A 13,046-nucleotide genomic window follows, 5' to 3' on the forward strand; every position below is an offset into this window, starting at 1 on the left:
TTCAGGGAAACAGCTATACTAACTACAACCTTCTGCTCTGCCGGAGTCTCACCTGGTCGAAGAGGAGGCGGAGCTGTCGCTCCGATTCCCCCACCCACTTGCTGAGACAATCCGCCCCCTTCCTCATGAAGAAGGACACCTTGCGGTCGCCATGGCTGCACTCGTTGGCCAGCGCTCGTGCCACCAGCGTCTTCCCTGTGCCTGGCGGCCCATAGAACAGACAGCCTCTGAGGGGGAGAGACGGGAGCACAGCATGATGACACAGCCCAGGAGCACATCAGCATTCACACACAGTACTGCAGCACAGGGGAATTCACACACACAGTACTGCAGCACAGGGGAATTCACACACACAGTAATGCAGCACAGGGGAATTCACACACACAGTACTGCAGCACAGGGGAATTCACACACACAGTAATGCAGCACAGGGGAATTCACACACAGTACTGCAGCACAGGGGAATTCACACACACAGTACTGCAGCACAGGGGCATTCACACACAGTACTGCAGCACAGGGGAATTCACACACACAGTACTGCAGCACAGGGGAATTCACACACACAGTACTGCAGCACAGGGGAATTCACACACAGTACTGCAGCACAGGGGAATTCACACAGTAATGCAGCACAGGGGAATTCACACAGTACTGCAGCACAGGGGAATTCACACACAGTACTGCAGCACAGGGGAATTCACACACACAGTACTGCAGCACAGGGGAATTCACACAGTAATGCAGCACAGGGGAATTCACACAGTACTGCAGCACAGGGGAATTCACACACACAGTACTGCAGCACAGGGGCATTCACACACAGTACTGCAGCACAGGGGAATTCACACAGTAATGCAGCACAGGGGAATTCACACAGTACTGCAGCACAGGGGAATTCACACACACAGTAATGCAGCACAGGGGAATTCACACACACAGTAATGCAGCACAGGGGAATTCACACACAGTACTGCAGCACAGGGGAATTCACACACAGTACTGCAGCACAGGGGAATTCACACAGTAATGCAGCACAGGGGAATTCACACACAGTACTGCAGCACAGGGGAATTCACACAGTAATGCAGCACAGGGGAATTCACACAGTACTGCAGCACAGGGGAATTCACACACACAGTACTGCAGCACAGGGGAATTCACACACACAGTACTGCAGCACAGGGGAATTCACACACAGTAATGGAGTACAGCGGCATTTGCTCATTATTTGCACTCAGATAAGGACAAACAATTTCTGAGAACAAAAGAAATTCCTAAAGTCATATCAGAGGAAAACATCCTCTACAGAGTTCGGGGTTTGTTTGTTTTTTTAATGCCAGACTTATACACGCGATAAAAACCATTTTTGTTAAATTGTCAACATTCTTTTCATTGAAAGTTGGCATGGTGACCACCGCTTATTAATTTAGCTTATCTGCTTGTTGATTAGCCACTAAATGACACTGTTTAGCAGCTACCATGCTGACTCAGGTCGATGATCTTGAGAAAGAGGTAGCTGGGTGTATTCAATAAGCCAGTGACCAATTTACTAGCAATAGCAGCAGACTTACATCACTGGACCAGAGACTAAACCAGCACATAACAAAGTTAGTCAGTTAACAGGACTGATGGGTATATTTTGATTACAGTAAAAGTAAAGGTTTCAATGACTTTTCAAGAACAGTCAGATATTTGACCATTTTCTGTGACTTTCAAAGGCAACGGTTAAAGATTTTTGAAAGCACATTACAGTACATTTTAGCTCTTACCCAAGGAGTACAGAATTTTTCCTTTACCATTTGTTACCTCAAAAAGTATTTAGATGGAATGACATATGAACTGCATAATCTAACTGTACAGATGATTTTCCTCAACTTGGAGGAAATAAACAAAGGCCTATATTTGATTGCACTAATAATGGTGCCTATGTAAGGGCACTGCCACTAAAGACCAATACTGTGAAAACAGGTTTAATCCTTCAACTCTTTCATATCCCCTGAAAGCAAAACAAGGGATATTAGAGGACAACCTAAGAAGCAAGTGTTTTCAGGTGGATCACCTGGGCGGCTGGATTTTGAACTTCTCGAAGACTTCTGGATAGAGGAGAGGGAAGACCACCATCTCTTTCAGAGCCTGGATGTGGTGACCGAGGCCTCCAACGCTGTCAAACCGCACCTTTCACAGAGAAAAGCCACACATCAGGGTTCCCACTCCAATCACAGGTATATTCTACAAGCTTTTCAATGACACTGTAAGGATAACTGCACAAATTTATTTATTTCTGCAACTCCTGTGAAACTGGGGAATTTTGAAAAGGGACTTTTTGTTATTTTTTGAGAAATTACTTTCAAAATGTTGTGAATCTGTGTGGACACCCACTTCTGTATGCCCTTGGAAGTAACACCCACACATGGTTGTTACTACTGCTACTGCTACTGGCAGTAGATCTAGAACACAAGTCAGCCAATCTGGTAGCCAATATCAGGACACTCAAAGTAGACTGAGTTGACTGAATGACATTATTCTAGGGAGTAGCAAGAGAGAAGAATTTTAATAATAATGCAGGTGACCTATTTTTTTTTTCCAATTTGAACAGTTTGACATGAGTTCTGCAGGTCATTTTACATCATTTTAACACATCTTTCTCAGAAAAAAATCTTTTCCCAAGGATTTTCAAGGAGACAGAAAATCTTGTACCGGATTGAACATACACTGTAGAAGCCATGGCAGAAAAACAAACTTGACATTAATCACACCTTTTTGGTCCCATCAATCAAACCTACTGGGAATTTGCCTCGACGTTTGCTAACATACAGGTAACGCACAGCACGTGTCCACAACATTTTAAAAAAAGGCCATACATATAACAGAATAAAATACAGCGCAGTACTATGCAATGTGTAACGTCTTGGCCAAGTAGCATTAAGACACCGCTCCTAATAATGGAATGCTGGCAAGTCACAGTGCTGTGTGTATTTTTTAGGCATAGGGCTACAGTGTTTGTCTGCTAGGGTATTCATAACCTGAAACGCTTTAGGACACATGCTATCCTGAAAATGTGCTGTCCCAGCTTTGACAGATGTGAGCCACTGGCCCGAGGGGAGGAGCTGAAAAAAAAGAGTTTTACTGGCTATGACTAATCAGAGGTCATTTTACTGACTGCTAAACTGCATCTGGCCACTTGCTCTCAGATGTCAGGAGATGGGTGGGGAGTGTGTGTGATGGTTATGAGGGTCACAGGTTCAAACTGAGGGCGGTGACATCACCGAAGCAAGGTGCATTACCCCACGCCAGAAAAATGTGGGCTGCTGAAAGCGCATGATATGAATTTTGCAGGATTTGCAAGAAAACTGGAAAAGTTATTTACTTTATTTACTTTTAACGAGGAAATTGTCATATTTGCTTTTCTTCCCAGTTTCCGTACATAAGATTAAGAATGTTTCTACAGTGGGTTCAAACTGCACAAAGCACATAAATTGCTGTGTTTGTGGGTAAGGCAGCAAGTCCCAGCTCATGATCTGTTGCTACATTTCTGTGATTAGGATTAGACAGTTAACACTGGGTCTGAACTTCAAGTGCACCATGGGATGTTTTTTAAAATGTAAAAGATAGTGTACAAACACACAATTCAACACATACCTTTAACTGAGGCAATAACTCAATGGCAAACACATAATATTCTATATTAATTTATGCAACTATGGGATGGGTGTAATTGATCAGAAGCCTTCCTCTGCGTTATTTTATGGGGACTTACTGAGGTGTCCACGTTCATGGGGTCCACGTCTGCCAAACTGGCGCCCACTTTGACTCGGTCCCGCAGCACCCCGCTGGCCACGTCCTCCGCTCGCAGGTTCATGGGCAGACACCTGCACCCACAGGGTGGGGCTCGTGAACATCTGCCATTTTTCCATCATTCAAACTCACTTATGAAATGAGACGGAAGGCGCCCAGCAGCGGTTATGTAGTGCAGAGGTCAGAGGGATGCTGGTTCACGCCCTTAGTGGTGCGCTGCCATTGTACTGGAATACTTAAACTGACCTCGGTCACAGTACAGATACACGGAAAAAGAAATTAGAGAGAACGCTGGCCGCCCCGGGTGAGCTGAATTACGACTGGAGGTTGGATCTGAATGCCTACCGGTTGCGTGCACGGCTCATGCTCTTGCTTTTCCTCCGTTCGAAGCGCTCCTCGTCGGACGATGACGTCGTGTCGCTGCTGTGGATGGCATGTTTCTTAACCCTGTGGGTAGCATGCGAGGAACACAAGGGACCCGAGATCGTGTCACAGAGAAGAACACGAGTTCCACACAGAACCGGCTCACCTCTGGGACCCTCAGAAGGTTAAAAATGCCCCAACTATCAGTTAAGTAATTTAAGTTAAGTATCAAGGCAGTTAAGTATCAGCTTTAGGCATTAAAAAACAAAAAAATGTAACCATACCAAAAGATCAGCCTAAACTAACCTCAAAAAACTAACCCTTGGCAGCTACTGTAATGGCCACTTTCTAATCTATGACACCACAGCTTAGTCCTGTCCTACATCACTCCAAGTAGACAGATATTTGTCCAGGGGTAGAGATTTCAGTTTGCATCCAGCTCTGGTGAGATTTTACGGAAAGCATTCACAGTTCTCTGAGGAATGCGAGGGATTTTTTCGATGTCTGTCCTTGTCTCAGACATTGCAAACTGACCTTATATGGCTTCTTCTCGCAGGAGATCTGTGGGTGTCAAACAGTGTGTTCTTGCTCTGTTTTCTATTCACAGGCTCTGTAAATGCATGACAGAAGAATCCCAATCACACATCACAGTACAGCTCATCGTTTAGTCATGATCAACATACAAGTCAGGCACGCTTTTCCGCCAAGCAACAGGCTGACCAATGAGAACAAATCTTTCATTTAAAGGCATTCAATGCAAATACATAATATTTCAATTTTCAACTGCTTTATAAGAGGGCGGTTGTGTTGGTCTTGGAAGCAAGTCTGTCAGCTGAGGCATCCGTCTGCCAACTTTAATGGAACTTTAATAAAGAGCACTACAAAAGTTGTTTCATGAGATTTTTTTGTAAATGTTCTGCCCTGTGTGTTCAAACATCTGACTGACATTAAGCTGGAAAAAGACAGACTCTCTCAAGCATTCAGAGGGAGTGCACCTATAGGGGGCGCTTCGTATCGCTGCACAGTCTTGCGCTGCCTCAGGTTGTACGGCCTGTCATTCTCTTCCTCTGCCTCTTCCACCTCATCCCCTTCATCGTCTTCGTCGTCGTCCTCCACGTCTTCGTCGTCATCCTCTTCCTCCTCCTCATGGGATTCTGATAACCGGAGATACAAAAGTAACAGACACAATCTTTTGAATTGATTTCATTCATTTATTATCGAGTATGATTACTGTTAACAAGGGGAAAAACAGAGCTGTTCGGGTAAAAAGCTGCCCCTGCTCCTCTCCCACAGAGGAGGGAAGAGCAGGAACAGGTAAATGCAGAGGGGAAGGAGTGATACTATGAACAGAACAGACTGCTCACATGTTGTAGCAGTGCAGCGCAGTGTAGCATAGTGGTTAAGGAGCAGGACTTGTAACTGTAAGGTTGCCGGTTCGATCCCCGCTGGGACACTGCTGCTGTACCCTTGGGCAAGGTACTTAACCCACAATTGCCTCAGTAAATATCCAGCTGTATAAATGGATAACATTGTAAAGAACTGTAACCTATGTAAGTCGCTTTGGATAAAAGCGTCTGCTAAATGAATAAATGTAAATGTAAATGTAAATGTTGGGTCATCACTCAGAGAGTCAAAGAGGCCAGAGATGACCTCAACGTATTGTAAGGAACAAAATAAACCCACACACTCTATATGCTAAGCTAACCACACCTTTCGTCACAAAGTGTATTTGTTTCAAATGGAATTTTTTTTGGAAAGCACCCACCAAATATAACCCCGAACCACCCCAGTAATCTAAAACTGCACACTCGCCACAAAGAGCATCTTTGGTTTGGGTTTGGGGTCAAACCAAAAACGTTTTATTTTATGGTGGGACTGGGGGCCGCGGTGGGATTACTGGTGCAAAGACTGTCATTTCTGCGCTGGCCAAAGCTGAAATTTCATCCGCACACTGGGCAGTCTGTTCACATTGGTCTTCTAGCAGCATTTCTTTGAGTGGCGATGGTGACGGCAAATACCTTCTGTTCCCTCCTCCTCCTCACCCTCCTCTTCGCTCATGACCTTGTGGTGCGCCTGGATCCCGTAAGAATTCCTCCGCAGGGATTTCCGCCTCCTCTTAACCCGCGAGTACATGTCCATGTTCTCCTACAAAAAAACCAAAACCATTGCAACACCCTCGCAAAACCACCAGACCCGCCAATGTGAATGAGACTTTATCATAGGACGTGCTGGGCTTGGAATGGGAGGATAAATGTGACAGCAAAGTGAATTTCAGCATGCGTCTCAGAGACCTGGGTGCACCGTCAGTAGAGGAATACAGTGACCCGAGAAATTTAAGACAGAGGGAGAGAGAAGTAGAGTGGTGACGCTGATAAAGCTTATTTGAATTTGAATTTGATAGAGAGTGAGGGTGGGAGAGAGACAGGCAGACAGCATGAGAGAAGCCGCGCTGTTGGAACTTCTCCCTTCTTTGTACCCTTGGTTTGGTTTTGTGTTCTCCTGTAACGGAAGGGCTCTTTTCAGAGGGTGCGGGCGGACTCACGAATTCAGTGTCTGTCCACATGCGGAGGCGCTCCACCTCTCGGTTCTGCCGAATGCTGCTGATGTTGTCCATCTCCTGGAGGACCGCCTCCGCCGTACTGCGAATGGAGACACGCCCTTGATTTATTCCCTCATTCACTCACTAACGTCATTAGTATTTGTCTAAGAAGTACAACAGGCTACAGATGTCCGGCCTGCAGCTTGCAGCAAGCTGCTGCCCTGCAGGGACAGAACGACGGGAAGAGATTTAAAAAAATTTACAGAACGATGGGGGAAAGTGAATAAAGGATGTGCCAAGTGTAACACTGGGAAAGAAGAGAGACTGACAGTGAGACAGGGGCAGGTTATAAAGGTGCCAAAGCACTGCGCACAGAGACAGCAGTAGCATGACATGCAAATTGCCATTTTCACAGAGTAAACTTCACCAGTCAAGACTGAACCCTCAATTACTGCTTGACATCTGGAAGCAACAGGTTTTAAAGACATCACTTCCCTTCAGTGAAATTACCCATAAACCAGTAGTGTGGTGCAAAGTACAGCAGGGCAACAGTGTGGTGTCATGCTAAGGATCAAGGCCTGCAACCCAACCGTTGCCGTTAGAATCCCTGGCAGGACACTGCCACTGTACCCTTGGGCAAGGAGCTTAACCCCAAACTGGTTCAGTATGTAAACTATGCAAGTCGCTCTGGATAAGGGCCTCTGCTAAACAAATGTGAAGCAATATAATATGCCCTATTAGGAAAATGTGTGTGTGGGGGGGGATTCCTTTGTCTCTGCCACAGAGGAACTGTGTTCATTCAAAATCTTCATCCAGATTCACCAGACTTCGGTAACAACTTGAAAGAGAAAGGATCAAGAGAGTGACTTATTCTGCATTTCACCACAGATTGCTGTAGAAAGGCCACCGTTACACGTGAGTGTTTCACGGTCACATCAGCTGAATCTACTGTATTTTCTATCTGTCAGAATTACTGCCAACCTTTCAGCTGAAGGATGCAGAGTTCTTGATTAATCCAGTCAATCATTAGCTTCTGTCATTCAAGGTGTCATTCAGGCATTCACTGTCTTTAATGAGTGTGGAATTATTGACTTTATCACCAAAGAGCTGACTGCATTTATGTTCCATGAAGAAAAAATCTAGCCGCCATGAGTTGGCGTGAGTAATTCTGAATGAGCCATGTTTGGGGTGAAGTATCTGAATGTAAAAGGAAAGAGAAAAGGCTGGTAATAAATCTGGTATGACAATATGGCACGACATTTTGAGGACAGTGAAGGTGAGGGGTAGTGAGACAGGGTAAAAATGGCCTAAAGTAAACACAGGAGAGAGAGAGTCATTACTGTCTGTGGAGGAAGAGGCATGGGAGAGCAGCAGGGCATAACTGAGTTATGGTGTATCACAATAAGTCCAACTAATAAAAGCATTCCCAATAGCAGTAGACAACACTAACGTCATCAGTGGTTGATTCATTTGGTACAATAATGCTTTGTTGATGTTGGACTGATTGACCGATAAAAATTTGACAAATGACTAAGATTCACAGCCTTGTATCTGACATGCATGACAATCAAATCAGTAAAGGAGGGTGGTTTTGATCTAAACTGTGAAAGACAGTTATTACATGACATTATTGTCATGTAGCAGACGTTCTTATCCAGAGCGACTTACAATTTTATCCATTTATACAGCTGGACATTTACTAAGGCAAATGTAGGTTAAATACCTTGCCCAAGGGTACAGCAGCAGTGTCCCAGCGGGGAATCGAACTGGCAATCTTTCGGGTTACGAGTCCTGCTCCTTACCACTATACTACAGTGCTGCCCTTGGATATCCAGTTATTCAGAACATTACTTTAAAATTCTTCCTCCTACAGTACAGATTTCATTGTTTAGAAGATAATTATATAATGGTACAGGTACAGTCTGTAACAGCTAGTGTGCCACACTGTAAAAGAGATGGACGTGCAACCAAAAGGTTGCAGACTTGATTCCCAGGTGCTACAGGCACAGTACCCTTGAGAAAGGCACTTAACCTGACTTGCTTTAGTAAATATCCAGCTGTATAAATGAATAATGTAAAATGGGAGCTCTGCAAGCCTCCCTGGATTCGAGCGTCTGCCAAGAAAATCCAATGAACTTGCAAGGTGTCTCCGGCCCCTGCAGATAGCAGGTCTGTCAGCCATCTGTTGGAGATGCCGAGATGACCGCATCCCTGAACGTGTCAGCTGAAGGTGCACCATATATGGCATCACTGGGGTTACCTTCTCCTGTCCCACTACCTGTTCACTTGACACGCTGCTACACTGTGTGAGGGGGGAGGCGGTGCAGTTACCTGTTCACCAGCTGGTCGAACAGCCTGCTCTGGTTGAGGTGCTCGAATCGGCTCTTTCTGGAGCGGCAGCTTCTCTTCAGCTCCACGTGTCCGTTCATGCGGGCGTGCTCACCATCCCCGCCTTCCTCGTTCCTCTGGGTCATGCGAGCTGAAATTCAGTCAGCACCGAGAACCCAAACCCAAAGAACGTTACCTTCGGGGAGTAGATCACGCTTATAATGGTCATGTCACGCTTATCACACGTCTTCACATAGCTGGTGTGCACTATAGTGATGTGTGGTACAGGTTCTATCCCCAAGTAAAGCCCGCCCACTGAGGAACCTATAAATGTTTTTATACCTGACTCGTGGTGGCTTTACGTTATCAGACAGTTATGTATAGGAGGACAACAATCTTTAGTTGAACAGTAGGCCTACTTTGTATTGCTGTGCCTGGCAGTAAAGCTTGCTTCCATCATCGACTGTAGGAAAAGGGTCTGGTCCCACGATCAAAGGATGTAGCCCAGCAAGTCTGGATGAGCATGTCTGATCTTGCAAAATTCAGTATTGCAATATTTTGTCTCCTACACACTACTGATGGAACTTAACGCACTATCAGACCAGCCTGTCACTATTAGAAATACTGTCACCGCTAGAGGCAGTGGGTGGCAGTTTAGCATAGTGGTAAGCAACAGGGCTTGTAAACCAACAGGCTGCTGGTTCAATTCCCTGCTCGGGCACTGCTGTTGTACCCTAGGGCAGGGTACTTACCCCAGAATTGCTTCAGTAAATATCCATCTATCTAAATGGATGACATGTAAAATACTAGCTACGCAAGTCACTCTGGATAAGAGCGCCTGCCAAATGACAATAATGTAATATAATGTAACGTAAATGGTCCCAAAGTGAGATAGCCTAATTACTCCTGCCAGCCCACCTTACACTAGCTATACCTTTGAAATGTGAATGAGATGTTTTAATACAGAATAACACTTTTAATGTAATCAGTACAAAGTCCCCAAATGTCTTCACTATTGTTTGTGGCACCGATGGTTCCAAGACAGAAAACAGCATGTTGAAATGAGCTCTACGCAGATGACTACAAACAACATGACAATGAATTGACGTCAAACAGTCAGACCACACCAAAGGAGGACTCCATCACAAACCACGCAGTGTTGTTCCTTCATTTAACAGACACCGGTTCTGTGATGGTCAATTTTGGTGCCCCTGAACAGCTCTGAGGCATTAACGTGTACAGGTATTAATGGGTGAGGAATTTAGTGTTTCCTGCCCTAAAGGCGCTTACTACAGAATCAGTTTGCAATGCTATCTCTGCAGCAGAGAAGTAGCATTCGGGTTCCACGTTAGCCCTAGTATTCACGTTGAGTACAGGATTGAGGATTTGAATTCTGTTGATGTGAAAAGGGTCTTTAACTGAATATGAGTACTGAACAACATATCAGTTATAAACTGTTGGGTGCTCCTTCACTGACTGCGCAGTGAGAGGGGGGTTGAAAGGAAAAACAGCGGAGGAAAACTCACAAATGTTTCCATGTCCATTTTGCATGGCCTCAGACGATAATCTGCAACACAATGGCGAGATTAGCGCACAATACCCAGAGCCTACACTGATTCATTTTACATACACACAAGGTATAAATATCATTAACCTTGCACTTCATGTCTCCATGGGGATAAATGAATAAATCTTATTAACTTCCATAGAAACTACAACAAATTGTTCCGGATTTACTGCTCCCATGTTTATATTCCCTGCTTAAACACAATCAGAGGTGACAAATTACTGTAAAACCTGGAGTCTATGATCCTATTCAAATTAACACTACACTTCTCAAAGCACCTCTGATCTTGCTGGGTGGGAGCAATGCGGAATAGCTATGCAACCGGATTCTAGAAGCTAATCTCGTGTGTGCCTCTGTTCCCAGTTGAACTTCTCACCTCGTGTGCTGTGCAGGGATGTTCCACGTGACCCTTTGACCTTTGACCTGAGGGCTCGGGGAGGTGTCACTGGAGCTGGGCGTGGTGTGTCGGCGGGTCCGCTTTGATGGGGGCGACAGCCGGGCACTGCTGGAGCTGACATCGCTGCCTGGGTCTTTCTGCAAAACATCATAAACAAAGCGTTTCAAAATTTTCGTCACCAGACTTCACTTCCTGAGGTACGCTGCAATCTCTGGAGTAGGAACCGGCAGCAAAGCAACACTGAGCCTTTTTTGTTGCTAAAGCCCAAGGCACCCCATAATCCCCTATCATTTCCCATTCAGTCCAAACGATTCATGTACATTGCCCAGACAGGTCCAAACGAGTCCTGTCGGGAGTCGTCTGGATGTAACTCGGGCAGTGTCCTCTGGATTGGCTTTGACAAGGTGGCCTATCTAGACCAGAAACGAGACTGCCTCAACAAAAAACCCTGCCATTAAGGAACAGCAAAAAAACTGCTGTTAAAAAGCAAACAATGCACAAATATTAGAAGAGAAGAATGTAGTTGTTTAAGGAACACAATGTTCTTGTGCTGCCAGGATGGAGCTGCACAAGGCTGCAGTACTGCTTCAGTGCTTATTCTCTTTGGCCTTCTCTGCCGGTCATCATCGGTCTTCTATGCTTTATCATAAAATGAAAAAAAAAGTGATGTTGTGCACTGATGTTGTGCTATTCAACACAGTGAGTGTCGAAGATATACTTTGGATTTACACTGCTGGTATTAAACGTTAAAATTACTGGTTTGTGTATGATTTTAACCTTAATCCATCCCTGAGGAATCATCAATTGTACATTAGGCTCATTTCACAACAATAACCGTCAGTCATGCAGGAACACTGAAGCAGGATTCAGTATTCTGGGTATAGTGTGTGCACATGTAGCTTGTGTGTCCAATGTTTGCAAACTGTAAAACAGGTCTATATACTATCAAGATGAAACTCAAAACACAACAACAATAAATTCATGTGGCTCACTGAAATGCAACTAACAAACTAATCTAAGTGTAGTAACTGAAGTTTTATTAAAATAACAGCCGTTGGCAGGAACATGTGTTGAAGTTTCAATCAGTCATTTGATTAATCACAAACTCATTGTAGAGCTATGTTTCTGGAGTTTAATATTGTGTACCACTTTAGCTAGGTCTACGACCATATTCACGTACATGATACATATGTATAACTGTAAGTATACTGCAGGCAGTACCTGCTTCACAACAATACAGTTTCTCAAGAGGCACGTTTAAAGACATTCTTAAAAATGTCACCATCAATCGTTTTATGACACAAAACCTGAATTTACAAAGAGAGAGAAGCTGGAGTAGGAACAAGAGCCAGAAAGTGGATAAAAAAAACAGTCAAAGGGCAACAAAGATTCTTTTTCATTTTAGTTTTTCCCATGTTGTCTTTACTATTTTAGTTTATTGTTTTCATTTACTGAGCACATGAGGAGAAAAAGATTATTTCCTTTTATTATTTACTTTATTATTGGTGTGTGTGCATCATTTTATGTGTCATGTCTGCCTCACACAGCCAAATACCGATCCAAAGACTGATCTATGTATTTCTTTTCTCAGTGTCCTTTCATTCCCAAACTGTCACAATACTGAGTATTACCGCCACAATTTGAGCCTGTATATTTAAAATGGAAAGATTTATAAGAATTATTCTACAAATATTTGCCTTAATCCCATATTTATGTAGCAAACAAGTCATCTTGTTGAGAACTATTTCTCAGCACCCAGCACTTGTACAACCTTCAAACACTGTAAATAGCTTCATGTCACAACCTTGACCACACCTGCCTTAGGTTTGGAAACCACAACACCATAACAATCATGGTTAATATGTCATTCACTGCTTTGACTCAAGGTCTGTACTCAGCCATAAGAGCGACATGGCAGTTAAACTAAATGTCCACTCCACTCAGAATCATTGATCGATCCCTGTATTACTTAATCAATATTTATATTTATAAACAAATATAAATGCTCTGACAGCGCAAGGCCTTTAAACATGGAACACTAAAGCTATTAAATT

General features: G+C 44.1%; 1 protein-coding gene across 1 annotated transcript in view; it reads right to left on the reverse strand.

Annotated features, from left to right (window-relative positions):
* atad2b (ATPase family AAA domain containing 2B) overlaps window positions 1–13,046 on the reverse strand; it is an 86,948-nt gene that overhangs the window by 70,560 nt on the left and 3,342 nt on the right. The window contains exons 2-12 of the mRNA XM_036549778.1: window positions 10,972–11,129; window positions 10,555–10,595; window positions 9,032–9,179; window positions 6,704–6,800; window positions 6,180–6,306; window positions 5,157–5,315; window positions 4,696–4,771; window positions 4,144–4,245; window positions 3,761–3,872; window positions 2,063–2,178; window positions 53–227 (exon numbers count right to left, since the gene is read on the reverse strand). Of these exons, the coding sequence (XP_036405671.1) occupies window positions 53–227; window positions 2,063–2,178; window positions 3,761–3,872; window positions 4,144–4,245; window positions 4,696–4,771; window positions 5,157–5,315; window positions 6,180–6,306; window positions 6,704–6,800; window positions 9,032–9,179; window positions 10,555–10,595; window positions 10,972–11,129 (1,311 nt within the window). The remainder of the gene's footprint in view (window positions 1–52; window positions 228–2,062; window positions 2,179–3,760; window positions 3,873–4,143; window positions 4,246–4,695; window positions 4,772–5,156; window positions 5,316–6,179; window positions 6,307–6,703; window positions 6,801–9,031; window positions 9,180–10,554; window positions 10,596–10,971; window positions 11,130–13,046) is intronic.

This window comes from Megalops cyprinoides, chromosome 17 (assembly GCF_013368585.1).
Source record: "Megalops cyprinoides isolate fMegCyp1 chromosome 17, fMegCyp1.pri, whole genome shotgun sequence".
NCBI classification, from domain to species: Eukaryota; Metazoa; Chordata; class Actinopteri; order Elopiformes; family Megalopidae; genus Megalops; species Megalops cyprinoides.